Source organism: Channa argus, chromosome 19, assembly GCF_033026475.1.
Source record: "Channa argus isolate prfri chromosome 19, Channa argus male v1.0, whole genome shotgun sequence".
NCBI lineage: Eukaryota > Metazoa > Chordata > Actinopteri > Anabantiformes > Channidae > Channa > Channa argus.
The window spans coordinates 3,494,768-3,513,701 of NC_090215.1; the positions used below are offsets into that span (position 1 = coordinate 3,494,768).

The following is an 18,934-nucleotide window of genomic DNA, read 5'->3' on the forward strand; positions in this document are numbered from 1 at the left end:
GTTCATATATTAAAATGGCTGTTTGACTAATTATACAAAATGTAACATTTCTGCAGTAGAGAGAAGTGCATTTGCTTAAACACTAGGGATGGGGCGATGTGTCAACGTCATCAAAAACAGAAATGTCGATTTACTAAAGTGTTTAGATGGTTCGCAAGTTGGGCTAGAAATTAACAGTAGTCAAAGATTCGGAACAATAAAGAAATTACCTCACAGTGTGAAGATTTAGTTGTTAAAGTTTAAGCGGAGCACAAACAAATTTTGTGTGCTGAAATATCCAGGTATGAATTCTTCAAGACCCCACTAAGATTAGCGAATATGAAAATAAGCAGCTTCTTCTCCCTTGAGTCTGAGTGTGAGCGAAGCTTAGCCAAGTGTCCTTGTCTGCAGCAGAGAGGGAGCATATAGCTTAGGTAAAGTCAGAGTTCTTCTTAACTTGACCTGATAAAATCATTAAACTAAAGTAAACTGGACTGTTTACTGAGGAAATGTAGATTGCACCATGTTCCTTTAACTTGAATGGAACAACCTCTTGCTTTAATTATTTTCATCATATTAGTCTGTAAAAAACAGATTAACACTTAAAAGTTGCCTGTTTTTTGGTGGGAGGAAAAATGCGCTGCAGACTTGTATTATTATAAAAATGTAAGTTTTATTAAATAAATTATTAGGTTTTATATTAGGTTATATTATATATTAATTGAAAAAAAAATGGGACAATAATTGTTAGATTATTCAATTAATTGAATAAATAGGTTATTTGACCAAAAAAAAATCGTTACATGCAGCCCTATTAAATACTATATATAAATACAGTTTATAAGTACTTCGTTTTTTTCATTTTGTTATTTTATCACTTTATTTTTACTTTTTTGGTTCTTTCAGCTTATCCCGTGAGTTCAGTGTCGTCACAGCAGATCATTGTCTGCATGTTGATTTGGCAGCGTTTTTATGCCGGATGCCCTTCTGACACAAACCCTCCCCATATTTCTACCAGGCTTAGACCGGCACTGCACAGCTGGGGAGGGGAATGGGCTGTTCGGGGTTCAGTGTCTTGCCCAGAGACATATAGCCGGGACGGGGGACGAGCTATGAGTGTTTGCTTTTAAATTGTTTCATCTAAAATTAATCCTTTCTCTTTTGTACATAGTTGGCCCCGTCATCATGTCAATTGAGGAGAAGATGGAAGCAGATGGCAGATCTATCTATGTTGGAAATGTGAGTAGTTTTTTTTTTCATGTTTTTTCTTACTCCACCTGTTAAGATGATAGAGAAAGTGTTCAGGTTATTGTTTTTCTTTTCTTTTTTAAGGTTAGACACTGACTGAATCATAAACGACAGTGCCTGAAACAACACACCTGTTTGCGTGTTTTAGGAGAGTTTAGGATTTGGGTTGTGTTTAACATGGCATGTATCCAGCTAACTTTGGATCTCATATGAACAATGTATTTCAGTTTCCTGTGTGATCTCCTGGCAAAAAGTGGCTTTGTCATCGTTACTCTGCGACAAACTTGTGTTCGCACAGCTGCTTTATCTCCAGGGTTGGGGGTGTAGTTATGGAAGTGTGTTTGCCTACCCATGTCCGTCTAACTTAGATCAATCAACAATTAGTGTTTGGACATTTGCGTGATTGGTGTGTGGCAGATGCTCATTGCTAAAGTAATCAAACAGCTAATTGGATATTTCCCTGTACCTTAAGCTCTAGTCTATGTTATTGCATTAAAGAAGTAAAACCAGATAGCATGTGCCTTTATCTGTTAGTGTGTTTAGGGAGAGTACAGAGAGAAGGTAATGGTAGTTTTACACTTTTACATTAGGGGAAAGAACAAATGCCAAAGCTGAAAAAGCAGATGCCTACCTGAATAGTCAAATCTTTGGTTCTAGCCCTATTATTTACCCTGAAATCACTTTTCCTACTTTGTGCCCACATGTGATCTTACTGTGGTTAATGACTTCTCAAAAGACTGGCCACTCCTGTAAAGGTAACTGGGCCATATAAAGTAGTTGTAAAATAATTATTGTATTTTTAAATGCGTCTGTGATTTAGGACAGTTTGAAAATTTTTCATTCAGTTTGTTCTGTGTCAGTGTCACTTTTTAAATACACCTTTTTATCATGTTTTGTTTTACACTTCTTAAGGGATTTAAATACTCTAAATAGCCACTGTACTTGATGACTTAAGTTCTGTTGCTGTCTGTGTTAACACTATTTCACTTAAGTGAAGCAGGTCACTTGAGTTGTAACCTCTTATCCTGTGTTTTCAGGTGGACTACGGTGCCACAGCAGAAGAGCTTGAGGCTCATTTTCATGGCTGCGGTTCAGTAAACAGAGTCACCATCCTATGTGACAAATACACAGGGCATCCCAAGGGGTAATAACAAATATAGTTTTTTTTTCACTTTGTAGCAAATGGGTGGGTGGATGTTAAGCCATCATTATCTTCTGTTCCAAAGTAACCACAGTCTCTTCTGTGGGTGGACAGATTTTATGAAGCATCACTCCAAATGATGTAGCACATGTTTACTGGAGTCAGCCACAAATGGAAAGATTGAGCTGTGGATTTTAAGTCAGTATTGGAATTGTAACATATTAGGACTTGCAGTTAATTTAGTTTTTTATCCATTCCATTTCTGTTTGCCTGCTGGCAACCTGAAATCTGTGTTTTAATCTGTGTTTTCAATACGAGCTGTTAACTGTGGCAGTCAGCATAGAATGTTCTGCATCTCCTGATGAAGTGGTCACACATATGGCTTCAAAGTAGCATGTGGCCTCTCATTGGTCTGTAGTTCTGGATGTGCTGTTTTCAAATTCTTTTATGTTGTAAAGTGTTGGAAGAAACAACTCTGTCCTTTTTGTTTTTAGTGGATTCAAGTTTAGATCTGCTTCCACTGCTTCATAGAATATTTGCTTACAGTTGGTTCAGTGTTTCCCACAGAATTTGATTATACTTGCAATAGTAGCTGAGCTACAATTTGATTGATTTCTTGACATGATATAGAATTTGAACCAAAACATTTTAAAGGTTAAGAGTTTTTAGGACAACTGTTACAGGTTTGTCTGTGTCTGTGCGGCTCTTGAGAGAAAGAGGCTGACATGTCTTTATTCTATCTCTTTATTTTGCATCACATAATACTGTACTATTATAGTAATTCATCATTTCCTTCTTTCCTGCAGGTTTGCCTATATTGAATTTGCAGACAAAGAGTCCGTTAGGACAGCCATGGCTCTGGATGAGTCCCTTTTCAGAGGAAGGCAGATAAAAGTAAGATTTTCAGTTTTCTGTTTTTTACACATTTGCATTTACACATTCAACTGAATTGGCAAAATTTCAATCACAATGAGGAAAGCAACAAAACCTGATACCTGTTATCTAAGAATCCAGCAAGCTTTGGGTCACTTTGCTTGGTTCTCTGTTTGCATTTATACACATGTTAACATGATCATACCTTCCTACCTGTTGTTGCTTTACCAACTTGTACCCCAAAAGATTTGTCTGCCATGTTTATAGAATTGTATCCTGATTTTGGCAGGTGTATAGTTTATTATAAATGGAGAGGTTTTGAATGTTTTTTGTCACTGCAATACCCAACTGAAGAGAAGCAATGTGATTTTTTTTTTTTTTTTTTTTTTTTTTTTTTGGGTGGGATTTACAAAAGTTCTGAGTATTTGAATTTTTTTTCTTCAAACCTGACAAGTAAAGAAGATGGATACTGATTTGTTGCTGTCTGTAATTGTCCTGTTTGACCCTCTATCCTCAGGTGGGTGCTAAGAGAACAAACAGACCAGGCATCAGCACCACAGACCGCGGCTTTCCACGGGCTCGCTTCCGATCACGGGGAGGAAGCTTCTCATCGCGTGCACGCTACTACAGTGGCTACACACCACCTAGAGGCAGAGGACGGGCCTTCAGGTGAGCTGATGCTGAGATACCTCACACCTGGGACAACACTGCACCTGGATGCTTACACTAAAAGGAAAGCACAGGACAAATAAGACAGACCATGAACAACCAGAGTGAAAGCTGTTGAACAATTAAAATTAAAATATTTTAGGTTTGTATTGTATAAAGTAGTGCTGCAGCTAGGGAGACAACAGATTTGGACAGTTAATTCATCATCCGAGAGGAAATACCATTGGAGCATAGTGGAACTTAACACTTTCTTCATGTATTTTAGTAATAAAAAAAAGAACAGGACAAGCAAGTAAATGTCCCATTTGATGATCAGCATTCGATAAGTCTTTTTAGGAGAACTTATATCCTATTCTATTAACAGAATAGAAGCAAAGCCTGTATTTAACCTCATGATCCTTCAGTACAGCTGTTTGAAACACTAGGCTTAAAAACAGTGGTAGTAACTAATACATTTACTTAATGAGACACCACATAATGTACAGACTTGAGGTTCTTGTGCTTTATGTTTAGAATTAATTAGTAGGCATTTATTGTGTTGTATGTGTGAATACCAATTTAATGGGTCCAGTATTTCAAGTGTGCCAGTTTACTGCCCTTTCCTTAAATAATTGAGGAAGAAAAACAAAGACACTGAGGATTGTCTGATCAGACAAAAGAGCATTATGGAGGTGTCACAGTAGTGTAATTTAGCTCATTCTGAAACAACTGGAAACATTGTAATTTTACATTTATACATCAGTAGTAATGTACGTTAGGCCACATGGAGCACTTTTAGGTCCTGTCTGTAGACTAGTTATAATACTGACTCTTAAGTGTTTATATCCTATTGATTTTCATTATTAATAAATGCCAATAATAAGATGCTTTAAAAACGATTGTCTGGTGGTTTTAGACCTAGCTGTGTGTGCTTCCACAAGGGATGTGTTGTTCCGGGCTGGCAGGCAAGCAGCATTGATTCCTGCACAGTTACTAATCCCACAGACCTTTTCACCTTGACAGTATTTACAACACAGTCCTTTGGGGTTCAGTAGAATATTGTGGCGCAAGAGAAAGTTTTTAGATATGGTCACAGTTGTAGTATAGTAAAGGGAAACACAGTATGGCTGAAGGTGATCTGTTTTTAAATTAGAATTGTGTGCATTGTCTCAATATTATAGCTCATTTAACGTCATTATGATTTTTGACATCAGTCTCACTGATCATGGAAAAAATGAACTTGAGTTTGAGGTGGTATTAGTGAAAGACAGGTACACAACCAGGCTGTTCAACCAGGCTAGAGATCCAATCATGCACAGTTATGGGGCTGAGGAGCTAATTGCATGTGATCATCATTTTATTAGAGGCAAACAAACTCTGTCTGTCTGTTCTTCCCAGTGGTTAGTTCCAGAAAGCAGCTTTAAGAAACTCTGAAATTAACCCTAGATTCTCAGTACATAAACCGGATATGGGAACTCTGTTTCAGATCAGCCAATCGATCATCTTTGTCAACTCTTGGGTTTGTTCAGTATGAGGGAAGTGCAAGTGTTACATTAAAATAAATCGCACTACAACAGATAAAAAGAGAAGCACAGAGTCACCATTTTAGCTACAAATACTCTTAAAATGTTCTTGTTAAATTAAAGCACATTTAACTTTTCTAGATAATCACAACTGTCAGTCAATAAATAAATACTGGATTAATAGTAGTTGCTCTCTATGTAGCGCTCTCTTTAGTGCAATCTTATACTTTGTTTCATGAATTTATGAATTCAGCTGAAACCTGATGGGGACATTCTCATGGCAACAAATGAAATCAAACACAAAAGACCTTAATTTATTTCAAATGTATTTGATTGTTACCTGATAGCCAGTAATCATTATATTGGAGATGTGCAGGTGACTTTCTTTAGGTTTGTTGGTAAAACCTGCTACTAGTAATGATAAAATGATATTTATCATTTAGCATTTTATTAACTTTTAAACTTAGTGTTTTCATCTACAATTTAACAATCCTGATCAAAATATATTCCCATCATCTAAAATGAATGAAATAATTATGGTAGAACATTAGCTGCAACCAATCACAACATAAGAAATGGGTTCTCCACATCAAGGTTCTTTTAATTTTATTTATTAATTTTTATTAACGGTCAAAAAGGTAATGTCGAGTGAATGTTTGGTTGTTCTTATGTTCAAAGTCAGTGTTAAAAAGACTGGAGTGTCTGGAGGTGAGAAGAATATTCAAATCTGATGGCTGACTGATCTTAAAAGCTGTATTTTTAGTTTAAAGGTGATAGTTAATTAATATTTATTTTTGATGTTCCCCTAAATAAAAAGGTTTAAGATTAATGCTCAGATCTAAACTTTGATATGGATTAAATTAGTGTCATTTTAGTTTTTGAAGTGAAAACTCAGAGCAGAGCTTTCATTAAATCTGCTTCATGAAATTCCCTCTTCATGTGCTTTGTGTACCTTCGTTTTCTTTTAATAGAGCTTATGGACTGACAATTTGAGGTTTGGTCTGCGACTGCTGTTAATCATATTGAACCACAGGAATGAATGATGTTGTGAAGTGGAATTTGAGGCCTTGTTAATTTAGTATTTGTAAAACAAGCCAGGATGTCTTAATCTTACTGTCTTTACCTCAGAGTTCTGCTGTAGGGACGTGTCTTTGCAGTCTAGTTTCCATTGCAAGGTTGTGTAGTGTTTGTCTCTTGAAACATAAAATGTTTACATGAACGTTATTACGCTCTAGAAATGATGTGGTGGGAAAATTATTTGGACTATTTTGGGTGTAATTAACATTTCTCTCTGTAAACTGTGGGTGTCCCTGAGAAATCAAGGCAAGAAATTAGGTGAAGCTCTATCTGTGGAACCATCTTGTTTTTTCTGTTGGAAATCATACAGAAGATGTGGTTTCCAACATCAGCACGCTGAGCTCCCCTGTACATACGCTACACGGTCAGACTGAGAGATTATGATTTGATTGTGATCAGTGACCTACAGGCCTTGGCTCCTGTTTAATACTTAATGGTTAACTAAGAACATTTTCCAGGCAGTTGTGTTCTGTTGGGCCCTGATTTAGTCTGATCTGTCTCTGTGTACTTTGTTTTTACCCAGCTTGTGACTCGAGCATTTGTGGAATGGATTCCCATTTTAGTGAGGCGGCTTTAAGGAACCACAAGAAAGGCTTTTATCCCTATTCATTGCTCTGTGTGAGAAATTGTCTGACGCTCAAGGTCAGAATCTCTCTAATCACTCGATGTACTCCCACACATACCAAGAAACCGTAACCCTGCCCACTGACTCACTGGGATTTGGTCTGAGCTGCAGGATAAGGCACATACTTTGGGAGAACCTGGTGGAGATTGTGATATGAAGTCAAGTCTCCAGAAGTTGAAAGTGTTTGACCACTGTGTGCATTATTTGCCTAGTTAATATATAGTGTGATTGTTGAACTTGATAGTTCTGTCTGACTGATTATCTAGTATGTGACGATTAAAGCTGGAGTTGCCATCCCACGCAGCAGAGGAGTACAAACACCACAGGAAACCTTAATAGCTCTGTACGGTTATGTTAGACCTGTATATGGCAGATCCAAGGTTATTAAATTGTTTTTGCTGTTTCCATTATTAATTTGACCATGCAGATGTATAGCACATCTGCATGGTATCTCACAGAAGTGGCTAATATGTAATAGAAGGTAGTGTGCAGGGAAGTTGTTAAAACATTTCCTTGGCACCTTGTCTGGTAGTGGGAACATCCATAAGTGAACAACAATGGTAGACGCACACAGCCTGTTGAAATGGCTGGACTCTGAGTCTGGGAGGAGTTTACAGGTCTTGGCTCTGATTATAAATGAGTGTCCCAGTAACAGGTGTCATTCGAGTATCAGTGCTGAGCGGCACGAGTGGAAGCTCATCTGAAAGAGACAATAAACAAAGCCTAAAGCTGCTCTGGCCTTTCAGATCATTGTTCCACACCAGCAGAAAGTCTGGCTGTGGCTGCTCAAAGCAATTTACTGCTGTTACATCCATTATTGTCATTGTTGGCACAGAGGGAGAAGGATTTGGATTTGAGCACTTAGATAGCAGAAATATGGCAGAAGCTTTTTGTTTTTCCTGTGTCTATGTGCAGCGTGTATTTGCATGTAAACTCACTCACACACACACACACACACACACACACGCTGTCCGGTTCACCTTTTACAGCATTCACTCCCAGATACAAGGGTTCATTACTGCAGCCTGACCTCAACATCAAGGCTTTCACCACTGGGTTTACTCCCAGTGTGACCTGTCTGTTGGAGCTGGAATTCGTGTTTGTGAGAGTGAGAGATGCCTGTTTGACGGTGACAATTGTTTGTACATGTTTGTGTGCTGTGTCCTGAGTGGGGGGTAATACTGTATGTGTGGTGCTGTTTGTCCTCAGTCTTTCCCCACAGTGACCCCAGAGGCGGCTCTCGCTCAGAGAGACAGAGAGAGAGAGAAAGAGGGCGAGAGAGTGCCTTTGCTGTCCCCCAGCCACACACTGATCATTTTCACTTTTTAATATTTGAAAATCAAACACTTCCTGTCTTCATAAAGCTGCTCTCAGCTTCTTTCAGTCTTATTCTTCCAGATTTTGATCAAAGGCACAAAACTTTAACCTGCTCGTCTACTTAGTGATTTTTCACCACACTGTGATTCGTTGTGATATATCATCAGTATCAGATCAGTATATTCTTTCCCCTTCACTTCACTTTTAGGTCTGAAATTTCAGCAGACCCTTTTCTGCCCACGATCACACACACACACACACACACACACACACACACACACACACACCTATTCTATGAAATCACATCAGAAAATTGGTGCTTCTTCTTAAGCCAACCAGAAAAAAACTCACCCTCTTTTTCTCTCTCTTTTCCAGGGGCCGAGGGCGAACAACATCGTGGTATTCCCCTTACTAAACACCCCTTCCCTCCCCCCCAACACTCCCCTTACTATCACCCTTCTCTGTCCCAATTTAGAAAACACACACAATGAAAAAAAAAACAAAAGCCCCCTCCCCTCCCCAACAAAAAAAGAAGAGAACCCCAGAAGAGAGAAAAAGACAAAAAAGGAAAAAAAAAAAAAGAAAAAAAAAAAACCTTGTCGTGGACAGAGACTGACTGCCGCAGTGTGAGATTGTGTGTGAGCGTGCGTGTGCCGAGGTTGATGCAGTCAGCCCTGGTAAGGTATAAATTGGCCACTCGGGGGGTTGTGGGTGCAGAACGGTAGCAGATGTCTTCATTGGTATTTGTTGATTGTTGTTGGGGTGGGGGGAGTGGTATGGTATCTCAGGCTGCAGATGTGTGTCCTTGGTCTGGCTGTGACCTCCTGCTTTTACATTATCACCAACACAGCCCACCTACTCACCCTCCACCACCAGGAAAAAAGAAAAAAAAAACAGAGGGGAGGGCAGCAGGACGTGATACTGTGTTCATTTCTTAAGTTTTTAATGTAACATTCATATGTGAAGTTACCAGTATCCACTGTTTAAGTTTGTGATTTAGAATATTTCACCCCTCTCCTCCATCCTTTGTGCTTTCTGTCCTCTGCCCATCATCGTGACCCCCCCCCCCCCCTCCACTAATCAAACCATTGTATTAATTCTTAAGTGTTCAGTTGGACTGTACATGCATATATATTTTTTTTAACTCATGGATGGGGTTCATTGTAGTGCAGCACCCACCCACTCCGACCTACTCCTACCCACCCTCTGTGCTCCCTGTCTCCCATCTTTCACCCGCCCTTCCCCCTCCTCTCTCTGTATATTAGACCACTTCTTGTCGTTTCAGGTTTCAAGATCAATGGAGACTGACGACCCCTCCCCAGGTGGCGCCGCCCCCCCCCACTGTCTCCGCAGCGTCTATCTCTCTCTCTGCTCCCACTATGCACACTCACCCCATCCTGTCCGTGTGGGGGGGCGGGGGAGGGGGGCAGGGTGACCACAGGCCCACAACGGGGGGCATTTACTACAACAGCAAACGCTGATGATAATTTTAGTTGTTTTCACACAAGGACACACACACACACACACACACACACACACACACACACACACACACCTACACCTGTTAAACACCACAGTACAGATGGCACGTAACCAGCAGCCAATCTACAACATGATTTCTATCCTGAGAGCTGGAGCCAACACAGCTGAGTGAGAAGGGCAGGACCAGAGAGCGGGGGGGGGGGGATTGTGGGGTGTACAGTGCAGACCTTTCTCTGACTTGACACAGTGCAGTCACAGCTTGTCTGAGTAGGGCTGATGAGCTAACTGCATTAATTAATAATTTAATAAATTGAGAGGGCGAGAGCTGTTGCTTTAGGGATGGGAAGGGCAGGGGTGGGGTTTGTGTGGGGAAGGGTTTTTTTTTTTTTTTTTTTCCTTTCTTTTAAAAAGGGGGGAGTGGGGTTGAACAAATGTTCCGCTTTTTTATTTTTATTTTTAACCCATGAGTCTGTAATTAGGAAAAAAAAATAAAAAAAAAATAAAGACATTGTGTAAAAATAGACTGACTGTGTGAGTTTGTCCTGACTGATGCTACTTAGAGACAGTAAAGTATTTGACCTGGGACATATTGATCATGTTTTCACAACTCTGTGTCTTAGCTGGGTCAAAAGGTACAATCTGATTTAGGTACAATCTGTTGGTTACAGGGTTATTAATCTGCTAGAAATTAAGTTTTTTGTTTTTGTTGTTGTTTTTGAGGAAATTGGTTCAATAGAGGATGGATCCTCATCACAAGAGTAGTTTTGATACTACTCGAGTATTCATTGCTTTCCCACGTCCCTTGTTGGGCTTTGTACAGGATGTTTTAAGCAGGGTGACCTTCAGAGCTCTGCAGACTAAAAGCCGTTATCCCAGAAGGTCATGTCACCTCTACATGGGAGACACAAATGATCAGACTGTACACAGCTATGGTTTTAACTTAAATGTTTACACCATAATGCAAATTCACTATGATAAGGCCAATCTGCAGCAGTGAGGTAGTTACAAAAGGAAATTTTCTTGGGCTCAAACTCTATTAGGTGCTATATTTGCACAAATGTCTTGAGTTTCTCAGAAACCAGCTTTGTGCAGGTTTATACATTTGGTGTACTTGTGAGAACAGGTGTCACTGAAGTAGGAGACAAATTATCAGTTTTAACATGATTTTCAGTTAAACTGAATTTTATTCAAATTATTTCCATCTAAAAAATAAAAAGATGACCATTTCACAACAGGAAAATCTTGGATCCCCAGTGTACTGTTAAAATCCCAAATGAATATTCACCCCAGCAGAATTTTACTTCAATGACAGCTCAACAAACTCAATAAGAAAGTACAAGGCTGTATTTCAAAGTAGTAGAGAATTTATTTTAAAAGTCAGACTTGATATTCATGCAGTCGTCTACGCTATTGTATCAACTGCAATGCAAGGACTCCTCTTCACGCCATCACCTGATGTAGTGTTTCAGATCTATCTGTGCTTCTTGAAAGCTGCAAAAGAAAAGACGTTTCATGACTACACAGAAGCATTGGTTGTTTATTGCTACATGTGAACTGAATATGCTTTTTAAACTGCAAATGGTGAACAATCAGTTAATGGTTTCCATTTAAAAGCAGGCTGAGGACCTTAATGAGGAAATCTAGACTGGTGAAAAAACATTTAAATGCTGACTAGACAGCCAACACTGCAGCAGGAGTCAATTGAGACTAGTTTGTCTCTACATTATCATCTATATTCTAAATCCTCACCTCTTCTTTTGGTTTTCTTCTTCATGAGTTTCTTCTTCTTTTTTGGACGAGGGTTTTCTCCATCCTGCACCAATAAATTCAAAGTGGTTTAGCTGGCAGCCACATCCAGAATGTGATTTGAATAAAAATGCAAGGCTCTAATTTACTATCTGCTTCTCATGGTGTTAAATTAAAAGTATTCAAATACAGTGCATGGTTCTTCTAAATAATTCAGCTCTATTCATTTTCCATCAAGCAGCTGAACAAAACTCATTGCTACTCATTACTGCTTTTTAAAACAGTGAAGTGAAACAGGAAACAGTCCCCAAAGTATCAAATGTAGTAGCACCTGAGTTTGGACACAGCCGGATTAACTGTTCTCAATCTGAGCTCTGGAGCTGTGACTCCACCTGAGCAAAAGAACGAGCAGTATTCTTGTGAGGTTCTCACCTGGTTGCCTTCGCCACCTGTCAGCGCTGTGATGTCACTGAAGTGTGTTATACCGGTCAGCTGGCCAGACATGGCCATGTCCCTCTTCCTGGCATTTTTCTGATGCTTCGGCACGTTGAGCCGCACCATCATCGACTCCTCATAGTTTTTCCTGTGAACAGGAAGAAATAAACGACGGTTCTTATCGGTTGTTAAGACAAGTGTAGAATTGAAACTTCTCCCTTTGGAAAAAAGTGTGTTCCCCTTAACTTTACTAACCTTGTTAATATTAATAAACATTTACATGCAGCAAATAATTTTGGAAGCATGGTCGAGAGAGAGAGAGACAGAATGTTGCTGGATGTATTTGGATTCTTGTGTTGGAGCAGCCTGGCTGACAGGTTCACGGCACAAACTGTCAAAATGTGACGTATTCTAATATTGAGGGGTGGAAATATTTAGACTTCATCAAGCAACTTTGTGTTAGTTTTAGTCAAAATCACTCATTGTGACGAGGCATCGTTCTGTGTAATATTCTCCTTTGACCTTTCCTATCTGTAGTCTAATCCGTAGACACTGCCACTGCTTTCTTGAACCTTATTAGTCCTGCTGGGCATTTTCTGAAGGATTTGTACCTTCCTGTACCTTCCTGTAGAAACCAGCCTTCATGTCTCTACCTGTGTATCTCCTCGCGACTTTCCCGTTCGCTTTGGAACTCTCGTCTGTCCCTGATCTCTTCAGGGGCGTCGCTATACTGCTGTCTCAGCTCCTGGATCACAGAGCTTCTCAGAGCTGCTCGTCGCTGACGCTCCACCTGAACCTTCTTCTTATCGGCCTCGGTCAGGTCACCTTCTGCAAAAAAACAAAACAAATAGTAACAAAATATAAAATAAAAGCACGTTTATTTTAATAAAAATTCCTTGACAGTATATATATGGATCAAATTTCACACAGTCAGAACAACAACAACAAAATAAAAAAGACAATCTAGTGTCTTGAATGCATTAAGAAAAGTGCAAAAATACTTCTATGACAAGCAAAACGCTGTGTGAAAAGGACACAGAAACTTTACCATAATTCATCGGGGCGATCTTTGGCGGTACATATTTCTTGCCACTAGAGTGAGCTGCTTTCTTGTTTCCCTCAGCTTCATCTTCAGACTCCTCAGATTCACTCAGCTGGTTGATTGATGAAGCAAAGATAGAAAAACAGACTATGACAAAATATCTAATATAAAATATTTCTTAGCCTGTATATTACACATAGACGTTAAAGTTCAATCCTGTCACTTACTTTGCTGATGAGATTTCCAGGATTAGGACGCAGGTGCAGCGGGTCACTTTCAGCTAAAATCATGAAAAGCCCAGACTCGTCAAACACACACTAGACTTTTGTTAATAAAACCTTTAAAGCATCTTGTTGTGTTTTGTGTCTCACCTAAACTACCAGTAACAGCTGTGCGCACCACTTTATCAATCTGGTACTTCAGTTTGTGGTCTAGAGGTCGCATCTTCTCCAACACCTTCGAAACACGAAAGAAAAGGTTACGAAATACAGCGTTGGCTGGACTGATGAGAATAAACAACATTTTCATTGCAACATCTCACTGTTCTGATTGTGACCACTCTGTTCAGCGCTTCACTGTCTTTTATTTTGCTTCCTTCTGTCTTGATGCTGATCAGGTGAGTGAGGTCCTGCAGGTAGAAGAGCAGCAGGTGATACTTAAGGTCCAAAAAAGACAAACCCTGCAGAAAAGGCCAAACAGAAGGTCAGGCAGGACAACAGCACATCGTTACATTTAACAACTTTATCCCACTCAAGATGCTTCCCATCCCATCATAACATTATCCTGCTGGAGAACAAACTTGACCTTGCACAAACGGAAACATGAAAAATTAAGAATTTGTAATGTGGACAGCAAGGCACAATGGGCGAACGTGGCGCAAGAAGGTAGAGCGGTCGTCCACCAATCTCTCAGTTGTTGGTTCAATCCCCGGCTCCTCTGGTCACATGTCAAAGTGTCTTTGAGCAAGACACTGAACCCCAACTTAGTTGCTCCCGGTGAGTGTTGGCCAGCTGCATAGCAGCTCCACCATTGGTGTATGAGTGTGTGTGATTGTGAGTGTGAATGGGTGAATAAGAAGCAGTGTAAAGCGCTTTTAGCGCCAATAGGTAGAAAAGCGCTATGTAAGTGCAGAACATTTAACTTACCCTACAGAGACACACACACAAAAAGTGTATTTGTACACTTGTGAACTACATATATAGTATTTTTCTCCAAACTTGTCTGCTTACCTTCGATGTTTTAAATGTGCCATCTTTGACTCTGGTTAGCAGCTCACGGACATGACTTGTGACTGCGGCCACCTGTGGAAAAAAACATGTATTTATCGTTCATGAGTTAGCTACAAAGACTTATATCAAGACCTCCAGAAACAGCTACAAGTACTTATATCTACACCCACATAATAAACCACACACTCATGTATTTACAGCTTCCTGTTGTCAGCTATAAGACTCTTATCTACAGCTGTGATGTCAGCTACAAAGACATGTATCTGCAGCTGTTTTTCATTTCATTAGTCATCTTCAAGGATTTATAGGAACAATTCTGACAATAAAGATAAAAAATAACAATAAAGAGTTGGACCTAAAGCTTTGATCAGCTACATAGTCTCACTCTACATAAATATAACATGGTCATAGCAAGTTATTCTCGTACCTGTTCTGTGAGATTATACAGCAGCTGGACGGATTTGGGCAGATCACTTTCAATTAAATCCTATCGGCAAAGCACATCCACAAATACAGAAACAACGTTACAACACGCAGCACAGCGTTAGCAATGTAGCAGAAGTTAGCTGCTGGCTACATGCTTAGCTTCGTCTTTTAAAACAAAACAGCTGATCGCAATTTCAGAAAACACATTCAAACGCCATAATGGTCTTAAGTGTTCAGATTAAGGATGAAACAAAAAACACATGTTTCTATTCATTAGTAATTAGCTGAGCTCTACTCACGTTGTCAACAGAAGCAGCCATTTTGAGTTCATGTTCATCTACGGAAGCCACGGAGGGACTTTATTTCAGTAATGTCACTCATATTGTAACGGTTTACAAAGATGACTCCTGATGTGGAACGTTGATGCAGGACGTAATTATTAAGAAAAACTGACAACACTATTACCCGCGACAAAGAAGCATTTTGCCCCTGTTTCTTTCTTTCTCTGTTAATTTGTGTGTGTGTGTGTGTGTGTGTGTGGGTGTGGGTGTGAGTGTGTGTTTCTGTGTGTGTGTGTGTGTGTGTGTGTGTGTGTGTGTGTGTGTGTGTGTGTGTGTGTGTGTGAGAGAGAGAGAGAGAGAGAAAGAGAGAGGAAGTGATAGAGTAATCAGGGATCATCAGCTACCTGTCTCTGCCTCTGTCTCCACATCATTTGTAGTCACAGTAACCTAAAGAAAAGTTCAGACCCCAGAGCAGAGTCATGGTAAGTCAGATCACAACTTTCTCAGTTTGGATGAAAAAATGTATTCTCCTAAAGAAACTAGTGGAAGAATACATTTGTGGCTTATATTAGGCATTTGTCTTACAGTGGTAATAAGCCTTTAACTCATCTTTCACCTTTCTGAACAGACAAATTCAGTTATTTAAGTTTGTTTTTGAAATATAGTTTCTCCTGTGTTTTATTACTATGACCACACATTTAAAAATAGAGTGGCGAACAAAAAGAGAACAACAATAATCATAGACCTCTCAAAAAATATGTACTTAATCATATCATTTTTAGTCTTGTTTTCTACTATTGTAGGACTGAACTTAACAGTTATTCTTATATTTTTTTTCTCGTTAGATTGTTTTGCATATACGATGTAAAGGCAGTACCAATAATAGCACAGTGTTTTTCAGGTCCAAAACCGAAAGACAGCAAATATTCACATTTGTCAAGCTTTAACTTTTGAGGTTATTTTGCACATGAAGACATTTGATTATAGATTAAGTAACATTATGAAGTAATTATAAAAATTCTTAATGATTAATTCCACCAAGAGATTAATCTCATTCATGAGGGTTAATCAACAGTTTTTCTCGCTCTGACCTGCGCTGAAAAGATGTTTCACACACATTTGCTTCTATTATTTTATTGGTTAAATCAGGAATAAACCAAATCCTGTTCTTAAAAAAGCTGCTCATCCACCTGCAATATTAACTTACGAAACCACCATCAACTTTTAAAGAAAAGTCAGACAAAGGGAGAAGAAGTAATAAAAACCTTTGCTCAACTAAAGAGATGGATTATACACCATTAAGAGTCAAAGGTATTTACTTTAATAAAGGAACAGAGGTATTTAAAGTTCTTTAAGTTAATGTCCACAATAAACAACAGAAGAAAACCTTTCAGGAAGTTAGATTATAATTTATTTAAGTATTATTATGAGCACATTAAGATGTATTTAATTTTTATTGCTATATCATAGCTGTTCAAATGTATGTGTATATATATTATCTGTTGTTGAAATTTAAACTAGATGCATTTTGCACTGTGGTTTCCAGTTGTTGTTCACTTTACAAGGAACTACTAACAATATTCAGTGAACCACAGCAGTAAAAGTATAAAGTAGTGGAAAAGTGAAATGTCTGTAGGAAACAAACAACAAACATCTTTCACTTGTCTAATTTTGGCACCATGGAGCTACTGAGTCTTCTGGTGTTATTGTTTCAAATGGTTTTGTTTGTATGTTGCTTCTTCTATTTTAAAAAGCATAAAAATACAAGGACCTTTTTTGTCATCTCATCTAAGTTGCAATAATACATTTGAAATCCTTTATTGCATATTTAGCGACCAAACAACGTCCTTAACTATAGTGTGATGGGGATGTAGCTCCACATTGATAAAGTAAATGTAACAATGTACATATAATAACATGTAATGAAGTACTAATCTGATTCTGCCTCTGAACCCATCCAGATGTCTGATTCCAGGGTGTCCTCTGTCATCCAGGAGTGGGCCAGCACATACCCAGGTCAGACCCACACCCTCAACCCTGTCAGCTCCAACCAGGGCGGCTCAACCAGTCAGTTGACTCAGATGGACATGATACCGTACAGCCAGTCTCAGGGACTGATGAGGGGCAGCACTGAGGAGAGAGTGGCAGAGCAGATGATGGGACTGTCGTACCTGCCCTACCCCACATCCTGTGTCAGCACTGCCTCAAGTGCCGGGAACACGAACCACCACCAGAGCCACGCCAACACTCAGCAGGTGAGACTGTAGACAATAGACCCAAATCCAGATCCTCCTCAGTCACCACCTTTATCCCAATAACACACACCCTGAATTTATTTGTGTTTTCAAACCCCCAGGAATTCTCCCCCTTCCTCCTGCCCAGCCTGAGGGCCCCAGTGACCAAACGGAGCATCAGCAAGGACAGCACAGAGTATCGCCTGAGGCGGGAGAGGAACAACATCGCTGTGAGGAAGAGCCGGGATAAAGCCCGCAGGAGGATCCTGCTGACCCAGCAGAGAGCTGTGCAGCTGCAGGAGGAGAACCAGAAGCTGCAGATAAGAATAGGACAGCTGACACAGGAGCTGGACACTCTCAAACACATCCTGTCACAGCGACATCTGCAGGGAGCAGAGGATGGAGGCGCAGGCGAGTCCAGAATGTGAACCACCTAGCACCTGCAGTTAGCGAGCAGTTACAGGCATCACATTGTTGTTGAGGCAGGCCTCCAACACTTAGTCCGAAACCTACTAGATCTTCTTTGTGCAACGTTTTGTGTTTAAAATGCCAGCTGAACTACATTCACTAATGTTGTATTTGCCTAAGAGCCAACTGGTTGTGTTCACAACTGAATATTAGGATAGACAGTAAGGAAACTGATGATTTGATATAATATATGTATATATAATGGAAATTATTACGAAACTCCTAATTGTTGAATTGATGAAACTGAATAGAATGATTTGAAAAGTTGACCCACACAGTGAATTAAGAGTTTGTTCATGTGTTCCATACATGATTTCTTAGCTTGTTCATGTTGATTCGGTATTACACTTTAAAACGATTTAAAGAATGATCCTACATTATCTTAACACTCACTAAAGACTTCCTTTTTGGACTTTAGCATGGACTTGGGCTTTCTGAAACTTTTTTTGGTTTTGACCCAGCAAACCAGAGGTCTGAATATTATGAAAGTACTGTACTGTTAGAATTTGACTGTATAAAGAGGATGTGTGGCAGATCTGAATATAGATCACTGTATGTTAGAAACTGTAAACTGAGAGTTGAGAGCAGATTGAATTAGGCTCAGTTCAAATTTAACTCACATGAAAAATTTGTGTAGATATAGAAACGTTGAAGACATTCATCAGAATCCATCTGGGTGAAGTTGTGGCTACTGCTGGATGCATGTGGACACTGTTTTCAAAAGAGGAGCAACCTGAATTATTGTATGATCTGATTTAACAAACATGTCCTTATCATCTACCTGATACTTCTTGTCATCGCCAGAGATGATTGTAAGTGTTGTTGCCCAACACAGTTACACAACAAGCTGTGGTTTGTACAGGATTCAATGAAATCTAAGTGTCGCTCTCTTTATAATACTTGATGTGAGTGTAGGTTTACTTAAAAGATTCAGAAGTACATTTAAATATGTAAAGACGCCGCTTTTAATGTGACTGAATGTGTTTTATGAAGTTATAGTGTTAAATCAATCCTGTGGTATATGTTGTGCTGAATAAAAAAAAACTGCTTTTGCCTGTATGAACCTTCGTTTACTATTTGTGATGCTTAAAAATGAAAACATATGAAAACATAGGCACAATATTCTGCACAGAACCTTGAGTACAGAGCTTTTACAGATG

General features: G+C 39.3%; 3 protein-coding genes across 5 annotated transcripts in view; 2 read left to right on the plus strand and 1 right to left on the minus strand.

The window, feature by feature from the left end:
• The window catches only part of pabpn1 (poly(A) binding protein, nuclear 1), a 14,147-nt gene extending 4,155 nt beyond the window's left edge, over positions 1-9,992 (plus strand). For 2 of the 3 annotated variants that reach the window (XM_067486551.1, XM_067486554.1), the window contains exons 3-7: positions 1,151-1,218; positions 2,265-2,371; positions 3,175-3,262; positions 3,759-3,910; positions 9,717-9,992. In XM_067486551.1, the coding sequence (XP_067342652.1) occupies positions 1,151-1,218; positions 2,265-2,371; positions 3,175-3,262; positions 3,759-3,910; positions 9,717-9,912 (611 nt within the window). In that variant the 3' untranslated portion in view covers positions 9,913-9,992. Of the gene's footprint in view, positions 1-1,150; positions 1,219-2,264; positions 2,372-3,174; positions 3,263-3,758; positions 3,911-8,806 lie in introns of all 3 variants that reach the window. The other variant, XM_067486552.1, reaches the window with a different exon arrangement.
• Positions 9,993-11,259: 1,267 nt separating this feature from the next.
• Positions 11,260-15,230, minus strand: ngdn (neuroguidin, EIF4E binding protein). Its single transcript, XM_067486550.1, has 11 exons — positions 15,091-15,230; positions 14,793-14,852; positions 14,366-14,437; positions 13,678-13,815; positions 13,508-13,592; positions 13,364-13,416; positions 13,143-13,248; positions 12,748-12,922; positions 12,092-12,242; positions 11,663-11,726; positions 11,260-11,404 (listed from the first exon to the last, which is right to left on the minus strand). The coding sequence occupies exons 1-11, from the start codon at positions 15,109-15,111 to the stop codon at positions 11,385-11,387; spliced, it is 945 nt and encodes a 314-aa protein (XP_067342651.1). The 5' UTR covers positions 15,112-15,230; the 3' UTR covers positions 11,260-11,384.
• A 176-nt stretch (positions 15,231-15,406) lies between these two features.
• cebp1 (CCAAT/enhancer binding protein (C/EBP) 1) lies at positions 15,407-18,833 on the plus strand. The gene is made up of 3 exons (XM_067486560.1): positions 15,407-15,554; positions 17,034-17,327; positions 17,429-18,833. The coding sequence occupies exons 1-3, from the start codon at positions 15,552-15,554 to the stop codon at positions 17,732-17,734; spliced, it is 603 nt and encodes a 200-aa protein (XP_067342661.1). The 5' UTR covers positions 15,407-15,551; the 3' UTR covers positions 17,735-18,833.
• The last annotated feature ends 101 nt before the right edge of the window (positions 18,834-18,934 follow it).